Below are 16,580 nucleotides of genomic sequence, written 5' to 3'. Positions count from 1 at the left end.
TCCATTTTAGGCATCATTTTAACCAACTTCTTACTGAAACAGAAGGTGATTTTGGTAATCAGCCCCGCCCCCCTCACTCCAGTATATATCACTGCTCTTAGTGCCTCTGTTAGTTCCTGCGCCATTATCCTGAGGGTGACAGTGATGGAAAGATGCCACTACAGACAGGAAATGGACATAACTCTCTGGGATATGGGGAGACGATGTGCCTGTTACCCACACACAGCTACAAGATCAGGAGACAATGCAGCCATAGCCCATTGAAGGGCGGCTTCCAGGGCCCCACAGGGAGAAACCCTCAAACCCTAATGCACCTGTGCGTGGGGGTGAAGGCAGGAGGCTTGCTGGGAAGCTCCGTTTTTCATTCTCACCAAGGCAGGTGGGCTGGGTTGAGGGAGAGGGAGTTTTGCCCCTGACCCCTGAGTGTTTTAGAGACTGCCTACCAGTAACTGGTAAAACCCCCGTACAATGCTGTGTGCTTTCTGTAAAGGCGAACAGAACTTCAGCTCCAGGGTGCACTATGCTGCACGCCTGCCCAGCAGAGGCATGCTCCTGGAGTTGTCTTTAGGAGGCCAAATCATATACTCATACCTTTATTTCTTCTTCTACCACCTGTATTATTTTTTTCATTGTGTACTTTTTTTCTTTTTTAGTAGGGATGGGGGTCTCACTATATTGCCCAGGCTGGTCTCAAACTCCTGGGTTCAAGTGATCCTTCTGTCTCAGGCTCTCGAAGTGCTGGGATTACAGGCATAAGCTACCATGCCCAGCTTCTTTTTCATTTTGGAAAATCTTAAACTTTTTAAAAAGTAGAAAGAGCACTATAATGAACCTCATGTGCTCATCATCCTGTTTCAGTAAATTATCAGCTCATGGTCAACCTTGTTTCATCCGCACTCCACTTACTTTCCCTATGATCATATTATTTTGAAGCATATCCCAGACCTCCAATCATTTCCCTCTTTACTATTTCACTATAGACAGGAGCACTTAACTATCTGCTTTGTAAAATTTGGATGTTTATGTCCTCAGCCCTCCCTTTTCTTCTACCTTCTAACTCTCTGGACAAAATTCTAACCAAGAACAATCCAATCCTCTAACTCCACGCTGCATAGACTAAGATAACAAATTCTTGGTTTCCAACCTCAGCCAGCCCACAGCACTGGTCAGCAATTGTTCTGACAATATCAGAAAAAGGTGTTGGCTCCTTTCTAAAAGTCATAAAAGTTGTAAAAAAGAAAAAGTTCTGGTACCTACCATAAAGCTCTCTTACTAACAATTATATACTCATATGGCATACATTTAGGGAGTATCTCCAACTGATTAGCACAGGACACTGAGGACACTGAGGTATAAAATACAGTCCTTGCCATTAAGGAATCTTTGTATGGCGAAAACAGACACTCCGCTGTGGAGGTGAAGAGGAGGAAAGGAAGTTGCTATGGGATGTGTGTCATCAGATGGTCCCCTTCCCTGGGTTTCTACACAAGAATTCCACCTGGACTCCCTGACTTAGGCCTGGCTCCTTCCAATCCACACTCCCAACTGCTGCCAGTGGGGTCTTTCTAAACACTGATCTTTGGTGACTTTTCAGCTTAAAACATCTCAACGACTCCCAGTCACATCTGGACTCCAGTTCACAGCCCACAATCTCCAGTCTCTTCATAATGGCCCTCCCCAGCTCTCCACCTCCTTGCTCACAGCACTGTCACCAGCTCTGCTAAACTCCTGGTAGCTCCTGAAAGGGCAGGTCATTCCCTTTGCCCACCATGGACACCCCCTTCCCCCAGCTCCCACGCTCCTTAGGGATCAGCTCTGGTGTGGTCTCTCTTAACTTGGGCTCAGGTGACACAGAGCACTCCGCTCCCCTCTCATGGCTCCCAGGAATGCATGGGCACACCTCTAACACTGAGCTTCTAATGGAGGTGCCTGCTGTCCACTCACAGCTGCTGCTCTGGGCCAGAAAGTCTGCTGGCTGAATGAATTTTAAGGAAGTCTAGTGGGTTCCTGGCTCTGGAGATCATAGGAGAGAAGTCTGCTAGAGACGAAGATTTACCCATCCAGCCACAGGCAATGTTCCCAGATGGTGTGGATGAGATTACCCAGGGAAAAAGAGTCCAGATGAAACCCAAGGGAACGACAGCATTAAAGAGCTGACAAGAGACAAACCAAAGCCGAAGCTGAAAAGCAGGAGATGGGACTTTCAAGACGAAGGAATGACACATTTTTCCTTTATGATGAAACCCACAGGGCTGTACAAGAACCTTAAATATAGTTTGAAACAAAGAAAGACACATACTTTAAGTACAGTTTAATTCTTTTTTGTTTTGTTTTGTTTTGTTTTGAGACAGAGTCTTGCTCTGTCGCCCAAGCTGGAGTACAGTGGCGCAATCTTGGCTCACTGCAACATCTGCCTCCGGGGTTCAAGTGATTCTCGTGCCTCAGTCTTGCAAGTAGCTGGGACTATAGAAACACTTCACCACAGCTAGCTAATTTTTTGTATTTTAGTAGAGACAGGGATTTACTATGTTGCCCAGGCTGGTCTCAAACTCCTGAGCTAAAGCGATCTGCCCGCCTCGGCCTCCCTAAGTGCTAGAATTACAGCATGACTTTATAATTCTTAAAACTCTTAAGATACAGATAACTAACACCAGGAGGTACGGATATGCAGTTATTATACAGTAAATATAAACATGAAAAGTATATCTGACACTATTCATAACAGCCAAAGAGTGAAAACCACCCAAGTATCCATCAATAGAAAAATGGATAAACAAAATGTGGTATATACATATAAGGAATATTATTCAGCTATAACAACAAGGAATAAGTACTGAAACATACTAAACACAGGTGAACCTTGAAAACATGATGTGACTCAAATAAGCAAATCCATAGACACAGGAAATACAGACTGGGGGTTGCCAGATGAGGGAGGAATGGGGACTGACTGCTAAGGGGCTTCTGGAAGTGATGAAAATATTCTAAAATTGACTGTGGTGACGGGTGGCTGCACAGTTCTGTGAATATACTGAAAACCACTGAATTGTGTACTTTAAATGAGTGAACTGTATGGTATGTAAATTATATCTCAATAAAGCTGTTATAAGAAAAAAAGCACATTCAAGTGAACAAAAGTTTCACACATCCCTTGCTCAGTACAGCGATCCTGTTAGCACCCATAAACAGAACTCTAAAATCTAAATGAATGCCCAGTTCTCAATACCAATTCTGTGTTGCCTCTACTTGTGAACACTGGCCTCTTACATAAAACAGTAGATGAAACACCCAGCATGCAGACAGCTTCTATATTAGCTTCACATTACAGTAACAACCTCTGTTGTAGAGTCGGGAACAAGCCAGAGCCTCACCACCCCACCTTCCCACCTCACACACACACTGTCTGCCCATCCATCTTTTATCTCGAATACCTACACCCCTAAACTATGAACATAGCTAAAGCCGGCTGAGCCCCGGCTTACTGGGGAGAACTAGGATAGCTTTCAGAAAGCAGGGGCAGAGGGAAGGGTGCTCACCCATAGGAACAACCGATCAAAAAACAGGCACGACCGGCCCCAACACACTCGCCACCCTCCTAGAAACAGGACTTTTCATTCTGTGGGTTTTGTTTGTTTTTTAACTGCATCTACAAAGATTTTTATAGTCAGTTTCAAATTCCCTCAGCAGTTATAGAGTTTGATCTGTTCCTAATTATGGAAAAGAATCCTGGGATTGGTTCAGAGTGAAGGAACTTGAGTTTAGTATCACCATTTTAAAGACCCAATGCTTACACAAATTTCCAAGTAGAGAATTAGATTTCTTCAGTTACTTTGCTTTAAAAAAATGATAATCTCAATTTTTAAAATCTCATTTAAAAAATGAGAATCAAAGGCAAAACGGCTTTGCCTGCATTGAAAGCCATACTGAAATTTAACTGAATGGCCTACACTGCACTATTTAGACATTCCCCTACTCTCTTCCTTAAATAAGTCTCTCCATTTTTACTGAATTTGCACAGTTGCTAAATGTGTGTATTTAAGAGCCATGCTACACACCTAGAAAAGCTAAGGCTCTCGGGGAAAAACAGCAATAAAGAAACATGCAGCCCTTGTTGAGAACATGATGTACCTATCCAGGAAGACACCAGCTCAGCCCTCCACATAGCGCACAGCCAGATACGGTTCCCAAAGCAGAGAGAACCAGTATCAACCAGGCTGTCGTGCGAGGACTGAGAACACACGATGATACGGGTCTAGTCACAGTGAATAGTGTGGTCATTTGTACCAAACAGCAAAAAGACACGCTTGCAATAGAACTTACCTGCGTTTTCAAGGAAATCTTGGCAAACTAAATGGTGAGCATGCCATCGTTTATTTTCACAAGTGCTCCTAAATGCAGTGTTCATAAGTGCATCTTAATTTAAGTTAGTGATCGAGCCCAGATAAGGAGCACCAAAAAACCAGGAAGAAAATCAACATCTCCTTGATTCTGAAACTTAAAATTATTACTTCTTAGAAGTAAGTGTGGGGAAGAGCTCCCTCTAGAATGAAAGCTCTAAAACCATTTCAGTGACTTTCAGAGGGTGGAGCAATAGGGAACTGGAAGGAAAAAAACTAGAACTCGGCATTGGCAACAAGTATGGCTACCTCCAGCACAAAAGCCTGCTTATACGCACAGACTGGGAAAAGTGTCAGCAGCGTTAAGTCAAGATTTTCACTAAGAATCTAAAAAGTATTAATCATTTGTCAGCTATAAGCAACAAAACATGATGTTCAATTAGATTCAGAATATGGAGACGTATGTCAGTACAAAAACAATCTCAACTTAAAATGAGTTAATAAAATTTATTTACTAGAACCCTAATCAAGTGTTTTACATGAAAATAACCTACTAAATATATATAACTTATATCTTAATAGTGTCAGGAGATGTTGCCAAAATGAAATTATACTAACTGGAACCTAGAGCTCAACCCCTTTCGGATCGGAGAAACAACTGAAACCCCTGCAAGCTCTATTCCAAATGCAGTCTACGGCAGGGAGAATTCTAAGAATGCCCCCAAGATTTCCACCTCTTGACGGGCACACTCTGTATCTTCCCTCCTTCTGTGTGGGTAGGCCTGACCTAATCAGATAAGTTCCCTTAAAACCGGGTCTAGAGATCAGAGTCCTAAGAAGCCAGAGAAATTTGAAGCTTCGGGATACATATTCAGTATGTGTGTAGGAATATAAGATCTAAAATTTTCATTTTCAAATGTTATATAAATGCAATCATGCCATATATACATTTCTAAGATTTTCTTTTTCAATCAGCAAAATTTGCTTTTGATTTATCAAAGTTGTTGTGTTTCTGTATATCAATAGTTCATTTCTTTTTGTTGCTGGGTATTAGACCATGGTGTGTATGTAGCATCACTTATTTAAGCATTCATTTGTTGAGGAATATTTGGCTGGTTTCCAGTTTTGGGCTATTATAAATAAAGCTGTTAAATATTACTGTCAAGTGCTATAAACACGGGTGTACAGATATTTGTGAGAACACTGGTTTTCATTTCTCTCGGATAAATGCCTAGGAATGCAATTGCTGGGTTATAAGTATAACACTAGTTTTTTAAGAAACAGACAAACTATATTCCAGTGACTGTACCATCTTATATTCCCACCAACAATGTATGAGTGATCCAATCTTTCCCCACTCTCTCCAACATTTGGTGTTATTACTATTTTTAATTTTAGTCATTTTGACAGGTGTCTAGTGATATCTCATTGTGCTTTCAATTTGCATTTCTCTAATGGTTATTTTATTTTTATTTTGAGAGGGAGTCTTATTCCATCGCCCAGGTTGGAGTGCAGTAGCACAATCTCAGCTCACTGTAACCTCTGCCTCCTGGGTTCAAGCAATTCTCCTGCCTCAGCATCCTGAGTAGCTGGGACTACAGGCATGTGCCACCGTGCCTGCCTAATTTTTTATTTTTAGTAGAGATTGGGTTATGCCATGTTGGCCAGGCTGGTCTTGAACTCCTGACCTCAAGTGGTCATCTGCCTGCCTCGGTCTCCCAAAGCGCTGGGATTACAGGTGTGAGCCACCACACCCGACCTCACTAATGGTTATCGATGCCGATCATCTTTTATGTCATTATTCACCATATGTATATCCTCTTTGGTTAAATGTCTCTTCATGTCTTTTGCCCATTTTCTTTTTTTTTTTTTTGAGATGGAATCTCACTCTGTAGCCCAGGGGCTGGAGTGCAGTGATGTGATCTTGGCTCACTGCAAGCTCTACCTCCCGGCTTCAGGCTATTCTCCTGCCTCAGCCTCCTGAGTAGCTGGGACTACAGGCGCCCGCCACCACCCCCAGCTAATTTTTTGTATTTTTTTTTTTTTTTTTGAGACGGAGTCTCGCTCTGTCGCCCAGGCTGGAGTGCAGTGGCCGGATCTCAGCTCACTGCAAGCTCCGCCTCCCAGGTTTACGCCATTCTCCTGCCTCAGCCTCCCAAGTAGCTAGGACTACAGGCGCCCGCCACCTCGCCCGACTAGTTTTTTGTATTTTTTAGTAGAAACGGGGTTTCACCCGGTTAGCCAGGATGGTGTCGATCTCCTGACCTCGTGATCCGCCCGTCTCGGCCTCCCAAAGTGCTGGGATTACAGGCATGAGCCACCGCGCCCGGCATTTTTTGTATTTTTAGTAGAGAGGAGGTTTCACCATGTTAGCCAGGATGGTCTCGATCCCCTGACCTCATGATCCGCCCATCTCGGCCTCCCAAAGTGCACAGGCATGAGCCACTGCGCCCAGCCTTTTGCCCATTTTCTAATTGAATTGTTTGTTTACTGTTGAGTTTTGAGAGTTCTTATACTCTAAATTCAAGCGCTTTCCCAGAAATATGGTTTGCAAATATTTTCTCCCAGTCCATAGTTTGCCTTTTCATCTTCATAACAGGGTTTTTCACAGAGAAAAACTTTTGGTTTTATGTGGTCCAGTTTATCAAGTTTTCCTTTTATGAATCATGTTTTTAGTATCAAGTCTAAAAACCTTTTGCTTAGTTCTGGGATTCAAAGATTTTCTCCTATATTTTTTTCTAAAAGTTTTATAGTTTTATGTTTTACATTTAGATCTGTGATCAATATTGAGTTAATTTTTATATAAGATGTGAGATTTAGAGATTCCTTTGTTCGCCTATGGTTGTCCAACTGCTCTACACTATTTGTTAAAAGGCTGTCCTTTCTTCACTGAATTGCCTTTGCAGCGCCTTTGTCAAAAATCAGCTGGGTGCAACGACTCATGTCTGCAATCTTAGCACTTTGGGAGGCCAAGGCGGGATCACATGAGCCCAGGAATTTGAGACCAGTCTAGGCAACATAGGGAAATCCCATCTCTACCAAAAAAAAAAAAAAAGAATTAGCCAGGCATGGTGGTATGCGCCTATAGTCCCAGCTACTTGAGAGGCTGAGGCAGGAGGATCACTTGAGCCAGGGAGGTTGAGGCTGCAGTGTGCTGTGATTGCACCACTGCACTCTGGCCTGGGCAACAAAGTGAGACCCTGTCTCCAAAAAAAAAAAAAAAAAAAAAATTCAGCTGGAACCGGTGTGGTGGTGTGCACCTGTAATCCCAGCTACTCAGGAGGCTGAGGTAAGAGGGTTACTTGAGCCCAGGAGTTCAAGACCAGCCTGGACATCATAGTGAGACCCTGCCTCAAAAAAACACCAAAAACAGAATCAAATCCTAATCAGCTGGACATATTTATGTGGTTCTATTTCTCGGATCTATAGATCAGCCTATCCCATTGATCTATGTGTCTACCCCTCCACCTGAAACAATGTCTTGATTACTGTACCTAATAGTAAGCCTTAACATTGGGTAAATTGATTCTTCCCATTTTATTCTTCTTTTTCTAAATTGTTACAGCTATTCTAGAACTTTTGCCCTTTCATATAAATTTCAGAATAAGCTTGCTGTATCTACAAAAGCATCTTGCTATGATTTTTAAAGACTTTTTAAAATTGTAGTAAGATATAACATAAAATCACTTTAACCATTTTTAAGTGTACAAATCAGTGGCAATAATTACATTTACAATTTTGTGCAACCGACATCACTACCTACTTTCAACGCTTTTTCATCACCCCAAAGGGAAACTCTATAATAGCCATGAAGCAGTAATTCCCCATTTCGCGCTCCCCTCTAGCTGCTGGTAACCTCCACTCTACTTTCTGTCTCCAAGAATTTGTATACTCTATCTCATTGTGGTTTTGATTTGCATTTCTTTGATGGCCAGTGATGATGAGCATTTTTTCATGTGTCTGTTGGCTGTATGCATGTCTTCTTTTGAGAAATGTCTGTTCATATCCTTTGCCCACTTTTTGATGGGGTTGTTTTTTTCTTGTAAATTTGTTTGAGTTCTTTGTAGGTTCTGGATGTTAGCCCTTTGTCAGATGAGTAGATTGCAAAAATTTTCTCCCATTCTGTAGGTTGCCTGTTCACTCTGATGGTAGTTTCTTTTGCTGTGCAGAAACTCTTTAGTTTAATTAGATCCCATTTGTCAATTTGTTGCCGTTGCTTTTGGTGTTTCAGACATGAAGTCCTTGCCCATGCCTATGTCCTGAATGGTATTACCTAGGTTTTCATCTACGGTTTTTATGGTATTAGGTCTAACATTTAAGTCTCTAATCCATCTTGAATTGATTTTCGTATAAGGAGTAAGGAAAGGATCCAGTTTCAGCTTTCTACTTATAGCTAGCCAATTTTCCCAGCACCATTTATTAAATAGGGAATCCTTTCCCTATTTCTTGTTTCTCTCAGGTTTGTCAAAGATCAGATGGCTGTAGATGTGTGGTATTATTTCTGAGGACTCTGCTCTGTTCCATTGGTCTATATCTCTGTTTTGGTACTAGTATCATGCTGTTTTGGTTACTGTAGCCTTGTAGTATAGTTTGAAGTCAGGTAGCGTGATGCCTCCAGCTTTGTTCTTTTGACTTAGGATTGTCTTGGCAATGCGGGCTCTTTTTTGGTTCCATATGAACTTTAAAGCAGTTTTTTCCAATTCTGTGAAGAAACTCATTGGTAGCTTGATGGGGATGGCATTGAATCTATAAATTACCTTGGGCAGTATGGCCATTTTCATGATATTGATTCTTCCTATCCATGAGCATGGTATGTTCTTCCATTTATTTGTGTCCTCTTTTATTTCACTGAGCAGTGGTTTGTAGTTCTCCTTGAAGAGGTCCTTTACATCCCTTGTAAGTTGGATTCCTAGGTATTTTATTCTCTTTGAAGCAATTGTGAATGGAAGTTCATTCATGATTTGGCTCTCTGTTTGTCTGTTACTGGTGTATAAGAATGCTTGTGAAAGAATGGCAATCATAAAAAAGTCAGGAAACAACAGGTGCTGGAGAGGATGTGGAGAAATAGGAACACTTTTACACTGCTGGTGGGATTGTAAACTAGTTCAACCATTATGGAAAACAGTATGGCGATTCCTCAAGGATCTAGAACTACCATATGACCCAGCCATCCCATTACTGGGTACATACCCAAAGGATTATAAATCATGCTGCTATAAAGACACATGCACACGTATGTTCATTGTGGCACTATTCACAATAGCAAAGACTTGGAATCAACCCAAATGTCCATCAGTGACAGACTGGATTAAGAAAATGTGGCACATATACACCATGGAATACTATGCAGCCATAAAAAAGGATGAGTTTGTGTCCTTTGTAGGGACATGGATACAGCTGGAAACCATCATTCTCAGCAAACTATCGCAAGAACAGAAAACCAAATACTGCATGTTCTCACTCATAGGTAGGAACTGAACAATGAGATCACTTGGACTCGGGAAGAGGAACATCACACACCGGGGCCTATTATGGGGAGGTGGGAGGGGGGAGGGATTTCATTGGGAGTTATACTTGACGTAAATGACGAGTTGATGGGTGCTGACGAGTTGATGGGTGCAGCACACCAACATGGCACAAGTATACATATGTAACAAACCTGCACGTTATGCACATGTACCCTAGAACTTAAAGTATAATAATAATAATAATAATAAAAGAATTTGTGTACTCTAGACAGTTCATGTAAGTGGAATAATTTAATATCTGTCCTCTTGCAACTAGCTTATTTCACTTAGCGTGTTTTCAAGGTTTACTTGTGTTGTTGCATGTATCAGAATTTCATTCCTTTTTAATGCTGAATAACATTTTATATATGTATGTATGTATGTGTGTGTGTATGTATATATATACACACATACACACACACACACACACACACACACCCCTACATACATACCACATTTTGTTTATCCATTCATCCACTGATAGATACTTGGGTTGTTTCCACACTTCGGTTGTTGTGAATAATGCTATCAACATTGGAATACGACAAAGGATTTCATGAACACAGATGCTACGAAGATTAGAGGACAGCATCAACAAATTATCAATATATTTGACCAGAGCAACTAGGCAAAAGAAAGAAAGAAAGGGCATCCAAATTCAAAGGAGGAAGTCAAATTGTCCCTATTTGCAGTTGATATAATCTTATATATAGAAAACCCTAAAAGCTCCACCAAAAAACTAAGAACTGATAAACTCAGTAAAGTTGCAGGATACAAAATCAATACACAAAAATCAGAAGCATTTCTATACAGGAGTAACAAATTAGCAGAAGAAGAAATCAAGAAAGCAATCCCATTCTTAATAGATTTTTTAAAAACTTCCAAAAACAACCGTAGGAATAAATTTAACCAAGGAGGTGAAAGTCCTCTTTACAAGGAAAACTATAAAACATTGATGTAAGAAATTGAAGAGGTCACAAAAAAATGGAAAGAGACACCATGTTTGTGGACTGAAATAATTAAGATTGTGGAAAAAACCATACTACCAAAAGCTATCTATGGATTCAATGTAATCTCTACACCAATGACATTCTTCACAGAAATAGAAAAAACAATTCTAAAATTTGTATGCAACCACAGAAGACCCCAAATAGCCAAACCATTTTTTTCCTCTCTTTTTTTTTTTTTGAGACAGAGTCTCGCTCTGTTTGCCCAGGGTAGAGTGTACTGGTGCAATCTTGCTTCACTGCAGCCTCTTCCTCCTGGGTTCAAGAGACACTTCTGCCCCAGCCTCCCAAGTAGCTGGGATTACAGGCCCCACCACTGCACATGGCTAATTTTTGTATTTTTATTAGAGACAGGGTTTTGCCATGTTGGCCAGGCTGGTCTCAAACTCCTGACCTCAGGTGATCCACCCGCCTTGGCCTCCCAAAGTGCTGGGATTATAGGCATGAGCCACTGTACTCAGCCAACCAAAGCATTTCTGAGCAAAAAGAACGAAACTGGAGGCATCCTATCACCTTACTTCAAAATATGCTACAAAGCTGCAGTACCCATAACAGCATGATACCAGCATAAAAACAGATACACAGACCAGTGGAACAAAATAAACAACCCAGAAATAAATCCACATATTCCCAGCCAACTGTTTTTCAGTAATGGAGTCAAGAATATTCAGTGAGGGAAAGGACAGGTTCTTCAATAAATGGTGCTGGGAAAACTGGATATCCATGTGCAGAAAAACAACACGAGGTCCCTCTCTCTCACCACATACAAAAATCAAATTTAAATGGATTAAAGGCTTAAGTACAAGACCTAAAACCATAAAACTACTAGAAGAAAATATCGGGAAAATCCTTCAGGACATTGGTCTGGGCAAAGATGTTTTGTGTAAGACGCCGAAATCACAGGCAACAAAAGCAAAAATAGACAAAGGGGATTATATCAAGCCAAAAAGCTCTACAAAGCAAAGGAAACAGAGTGAAGAGAAAGCTTATAGAATGGGAGAAAATATTTCGAAACTATCCCTCCAACAAGGGATTTATAACCAGAATACACCAGGAATTCAAACAACTCAATAGAAAAAAAACGTGATTTAAAAATGGGCAAATGATCTGAAGAGACATTTCTCAAAAGAAGACATACAAATGGTCAACAAGCATAAGAAAAAAACTCAACATCAGTAATTATCAGGCAAACGCAAATCAAAACCATAATGAGAAATCATCTCATCCCCGTTAAAATGGCTATTATTAAAAAGACAAAATAACAGATGCTGGCAAGGATACAGGGAAAGAGGATACTAGTTCACTGCTGGTGGGAATGTAAATTATTTAGTACAGCCACTATGGAAGACAGTATGAAGACTGCTCAAAACAGATCCACCACATGATCCAGCAATCCCACCGCTGGGTATATATCCAAAAGAAAGAAAATCAGTATACTGAAGAGATACTGCATGCTACAAACGTTTATTGCAGCACTATTCACAACAGTGAACATACGAAATCGACCTACGTGTCCATCAACAACCGAATGGACAAATAAAATGTTGTATGTATTATACAATGAAATATTCATTCACAAAACGAATGAAATCCTGTTCTTTGCAGCAACATGAATGGAACTGGAGGTCATTATGTTAAGTGAAACAAGCCAGGCACAGAAAGACAAATATATTTTCTCATTCACATGTGTGAGCTAAGAAAACTGATCTCATGGAGGTAGAGTGTAGAAAGGTGGTTACCAGCAGCTGAGGGGCTGGGGAGATAGAGGTTAATGGGCATAAAAATAGAGTTAGAAGGAATAAGTTCCAGTGTTCAATGGCACAATACACATCATGATTATAGTTAGCAATAATTTATTCATTATTTCAAAATAGCTAGAAGATGTGAAATGTACTCAACACAAAGAAATGATAAATGTTTGAGGTGATGGATACCCTAATTACTCTTATTTGATCATTATACATTGTATGCATGTATCAAAATATCTCATGTACCTCATAAATATGTACAATTATGTATCAATTTAAAAAGTAAAATTAAAAATACATTTAAAAACATGATATAAATACCTAGAAAAAATATTAAAAAGTGAATCAAATAAAGAGGAAATTCAAAATATCCTATAACTACTAAAGAAGCTGAATCAGTAGCTAAAAAATAACTCCACAAATAAGACACTAGGATCAAATGATTTTACAGGTGAGAGCTACCAAGTACTTGAGGTTCAGTTAACTCTAATCTTACATATTCTCCAGAGATGAGAAAGAGTGAAAACTCCTCAAATTATAATTATTAAAGGTTAGTTTAACATGATACCAAAACCATAACGAGGACAGCAAGAGAAAATTATCGGACATTCTTACTCATGAAATAGATACAAAATTCTCATCGAAAATGTTAGCAAACTGAATCCAACAATGTGTAAAGTAAGGCAATAATACGTCATGCCCAAATTGGGTTTATCCCAGGAGTGCAAATGATCTGCAGACCCTGGCTTGTGCAACAGGGTGATGGTGGTGTTGTTTACAGAGAAAGGAAGCATGGAAGTCTGGGGCTAAGATCACAACAAGAAATATGCACCAAACATAGGGAGCTTTGACTACCCAGGTAGGGCTGTCCAGGCAGCAACTGCCAGTGCTGGTCTGGAGACAGTACGGAGAATCACCAGAATAGATGTGGCACCACAAGTCCCACATGCAGGAAACTGAGTAAAGAGAGAAAAGGACGGGGTCTGAATCCTAGAGAAGCCCAGTGTTTAAGGAAGAGGAAGAGGATTCCCTAAAAAGACTGGCCAGAGAATGAGGGAAAGAAAAATCCAGGAAGACAAGAAAGATGATGATTCAAAGCCATGCAATGAGAGAAAAAGGGGACTGAAGAATTCCATCATTGGGGCCCACTATGATAGGACGGTTTCAGGATGTGGTAAGGGAAGAGGCCAGACCATTGTGAGCAGATGTGTGACTAGACAAGAGGAAACAGGAATAGGAAGCGTAGCTGATGCTTACAAGACTGGCTGAGGAGGGACACAGGGAGTATGCAAGGGCAAAGGGAGAAGCCAATGAGAGGATTAACAAATCTTAGACCATGGAAACAGGAAAAGGAGAGAGGGTGGTGAGAAAAAGTACAACATAGTTTTTGTGCTCTATATTTCCAGAATGGAAAGATCAACTGTTCTTTAGTCACAGTCCCAAGGCATCCTAATTGATGAGCGTTAACTTGTTTTTGTTGTTAATTTTTAAGTTCAGGGGTACATGTGCAGGATATACAGCTTTGTTACATAGGTAAACATGTGCCATAATGTGCCATCATCTCATCACCTAGGTATTAAGCCCAGTTATCAATGAGCTATTCTTCCTGATGCTCTCCCTCCTCCCCATCACCCTCCAACGAGCCCCAGTGTGTGTTGTTCCCCACCATGTGTCCATGTGTTCTCAGCTCCCACTTATAAGTGAGAACATGTGGTACCTGGTTTTCTGTTCCTGCATTAGTTTGCTGAGGATAATGGCCTCCAGCTCCATCCATGTCCCTGCAAAGGACATGATCTCATTCCTTTTTATGGCTGCATAGTATTCCATGATGTATATGTACCACATTTTCTTTATACAGTCTATTGTTGATGGGCATTTAGGTTGATTCCATGTCTTTGCTATTGTGAATAGTGCTTCAATGAACATACATGTGCATATATCTTTGTAACAGAATAATTTATATTCTTTCGGATATACATCCAGTAATGGGATGGCTGGGTCAAATGGTATTTCTGCCTCTAGGTCTTTGAGGAATTGCCACACTGTCTTCCACAATGGCTGAACTAATTTACACTCTCACCAACAGTGTAAAAGCATTGTTGTTTCTCTACAGCCTTGCCAGCATCTGTTCTTTTTTGACTTTCTAATAACAGACATTCTGACTGGTGTGAGATGGTATCTCACTGTGGTTTTGATTTGCATTTCTCTAATGATCAGTGATGTTGAACTTTTTTCATGTTTGTGATGACTTGCTTCTGAGGTTGATTATGCTTCTGAACTTTGGCAAACGGCAACAGCCTCCGTCCAGTGACCATGCTTCTGTGGTTAAAGGTGAACCAGTCCCTGAAAGCCCACCTATCCCTAACCTCCACATTCACCTAAATGAAGAAGGTAAGAAGCAGAAGGTATTGAGGAAAGGCCCCAGGGGACATGAGTATAAAAAGCTAAAATGGGGCCATGGGTCTTGGAAAAGAGGGAACAGAGGCCCCCTGGGAACAGAGGAAAGGAGTAGGCTGACAACAAGACACTGCAGCAGTCGCACAGCCGCTGACAACTACCCTTCAGGTCACATGCACAGAGAACTGGCGACTTGGAAAGGCTGCATGATTTGTATAGGAGCCAGGAATCAAACCACCTCTGTCTGACTACAAGGCTGATGTTCTTCAACACAGCCTCCCCAGCTGTCCTCCTTTAAACTTTGATAGCATTTCTGGGATCATCTCATGTCACTTTCCACACTCTGGCTTTCACTCGTTATATGTGGGTTTGTTTCACTTACATCCACCTTACTCTAAAATTGAAGTTCTTTGTGAAGCCCTACAGGTTTTCACATGGCAAGTGCTTACTGAGGAAGTGAATACGTTTATAATGACCAAATCTGTTACATGCCAACTTGCTTTCAACAGTGCTTTTGCAAATGTCCTTCCCAAGTGATACAGTCCATCCCCACTCCAATCTTCTGTGCAGCATGCATGTACTCAGCACTTCTCTGCCATAGACATTACAAAGGCAAGGCCACACTGCACATCTCATTTATCACAAGCTCCAAATTAGCAAATTTAGTCTTACTAAAGAGATTTCACCATCTTTGCAGGTATGAGACCAAAAAGCTCTTCTTACCTGAATTTTGATGGGCCAGGTGAAATTACTGACATAAACAAAGAAAGTGATATTTGGGTGGTTGCGAAAATCAAACTTCTCATTAGAGAAACTATCTTTGTACTCCTTAATGTTGGTTTTTGAAACAACAGGCATCTCTTCTCCAGCCTGGGTTCCAGCTGTTAGAAGAAAAACATGAAAGAGAAGAGACATTTTTGGGGGGGTAGGGGGAGAACAGAATCTGGCCTCATTAATAATAAGGACAACAACATTTATCAAACATTTCCTGTGTTCCAGTAATAGCCTTTAAGAGCTCAATCTCATTTAATCCTCACAGTTGCCCTATTATTATCTTCATTTACAGATTGGGAAATTGAGGTTCAGAGAAAGTAACTAACTTCCCTCAAGTCACATAGCCAGCAAGAAATGAAGATAAGATTTAAAGCTGGGCAGGCTGATATACAAGCCTATGCCCCTAACCAAAATGGCTTTACCAGCTGGGTGTGGTGGCTCACACCTGTAATCTCAGCACTTTGGGAGACCGAGGTGGGTGGATCACCTGAGGTCGGGAGTTCAAGACCAGCCTGACAAACATGGAGAAACCCTGTCTCTACTAAAAATACACAATTAGCCAGGCGTGGTGGCGCATGCCTGTAATCTCAGCTACTCAGCAGGCTGAGGCAGGAGAATCGCCTGAACCCGGGAGGCAGAGGTTGCGGTGAGCCAAGATCGTGTCATTGCACTCCAGCCTGGGCAACAAGGGTGAAATGCCGTCTCAAAAAAAAAAAAAAAAAAAGTTTTACCAGGAATCCATGTAACTCCCTTCCACCCTTGCCCCACCCCCAAACAGGCGACATACATGATCATGAAAACACAGACACC

At 41.0% G+C, this 16,580-nt stretch overlaps 1 protein-coding gene across 4 annotated transcripts in view; it reads right to left on the bottom strand.

The window, feature by feature from the left end:
• The window catches only part of ATRN (attractin), a 189,946-nt gene that overhangs the window by 44,712 nt on the left and 128,654 nt on the right, over nt 1-16,580 (bottom strand). For all 4 annotated transcript variants that reach the window (XM_073007331.1, XM_073007334.1, XM_073007336.1 and 1 more), the window contains exon 24: nt 15,720-15,877. In XM_073007331.1, coding sequence (XP_072863432.1) covers nt 15,720-15,877 — 158 coding nt within the window. The remainder of the gene's footprint in view (nt 1-15,719; nt 15,878-16,580) is intronic.

The sequence above is a fragment of the Chlorocebus sabaeus genome, chromosome 2, assembly GCF_047675955.1.
Source record: "Chlorocebus sabaeus isolate Y175 chromosome 2, mChlSab1.0.hap1, whole genome shotgun sequence".
NCBI classification, from domain to species: Eukaryota; Metazoa; Chordata; class Mammalia; order Primates; family Cercopithecidae; genus Chlorocebus; species Chlorocebus sabaeus.
Note: the sequence above shows the minus strand (reverse complement) of the source record. Positions and strands in the feature narration are given on the sequence as shown.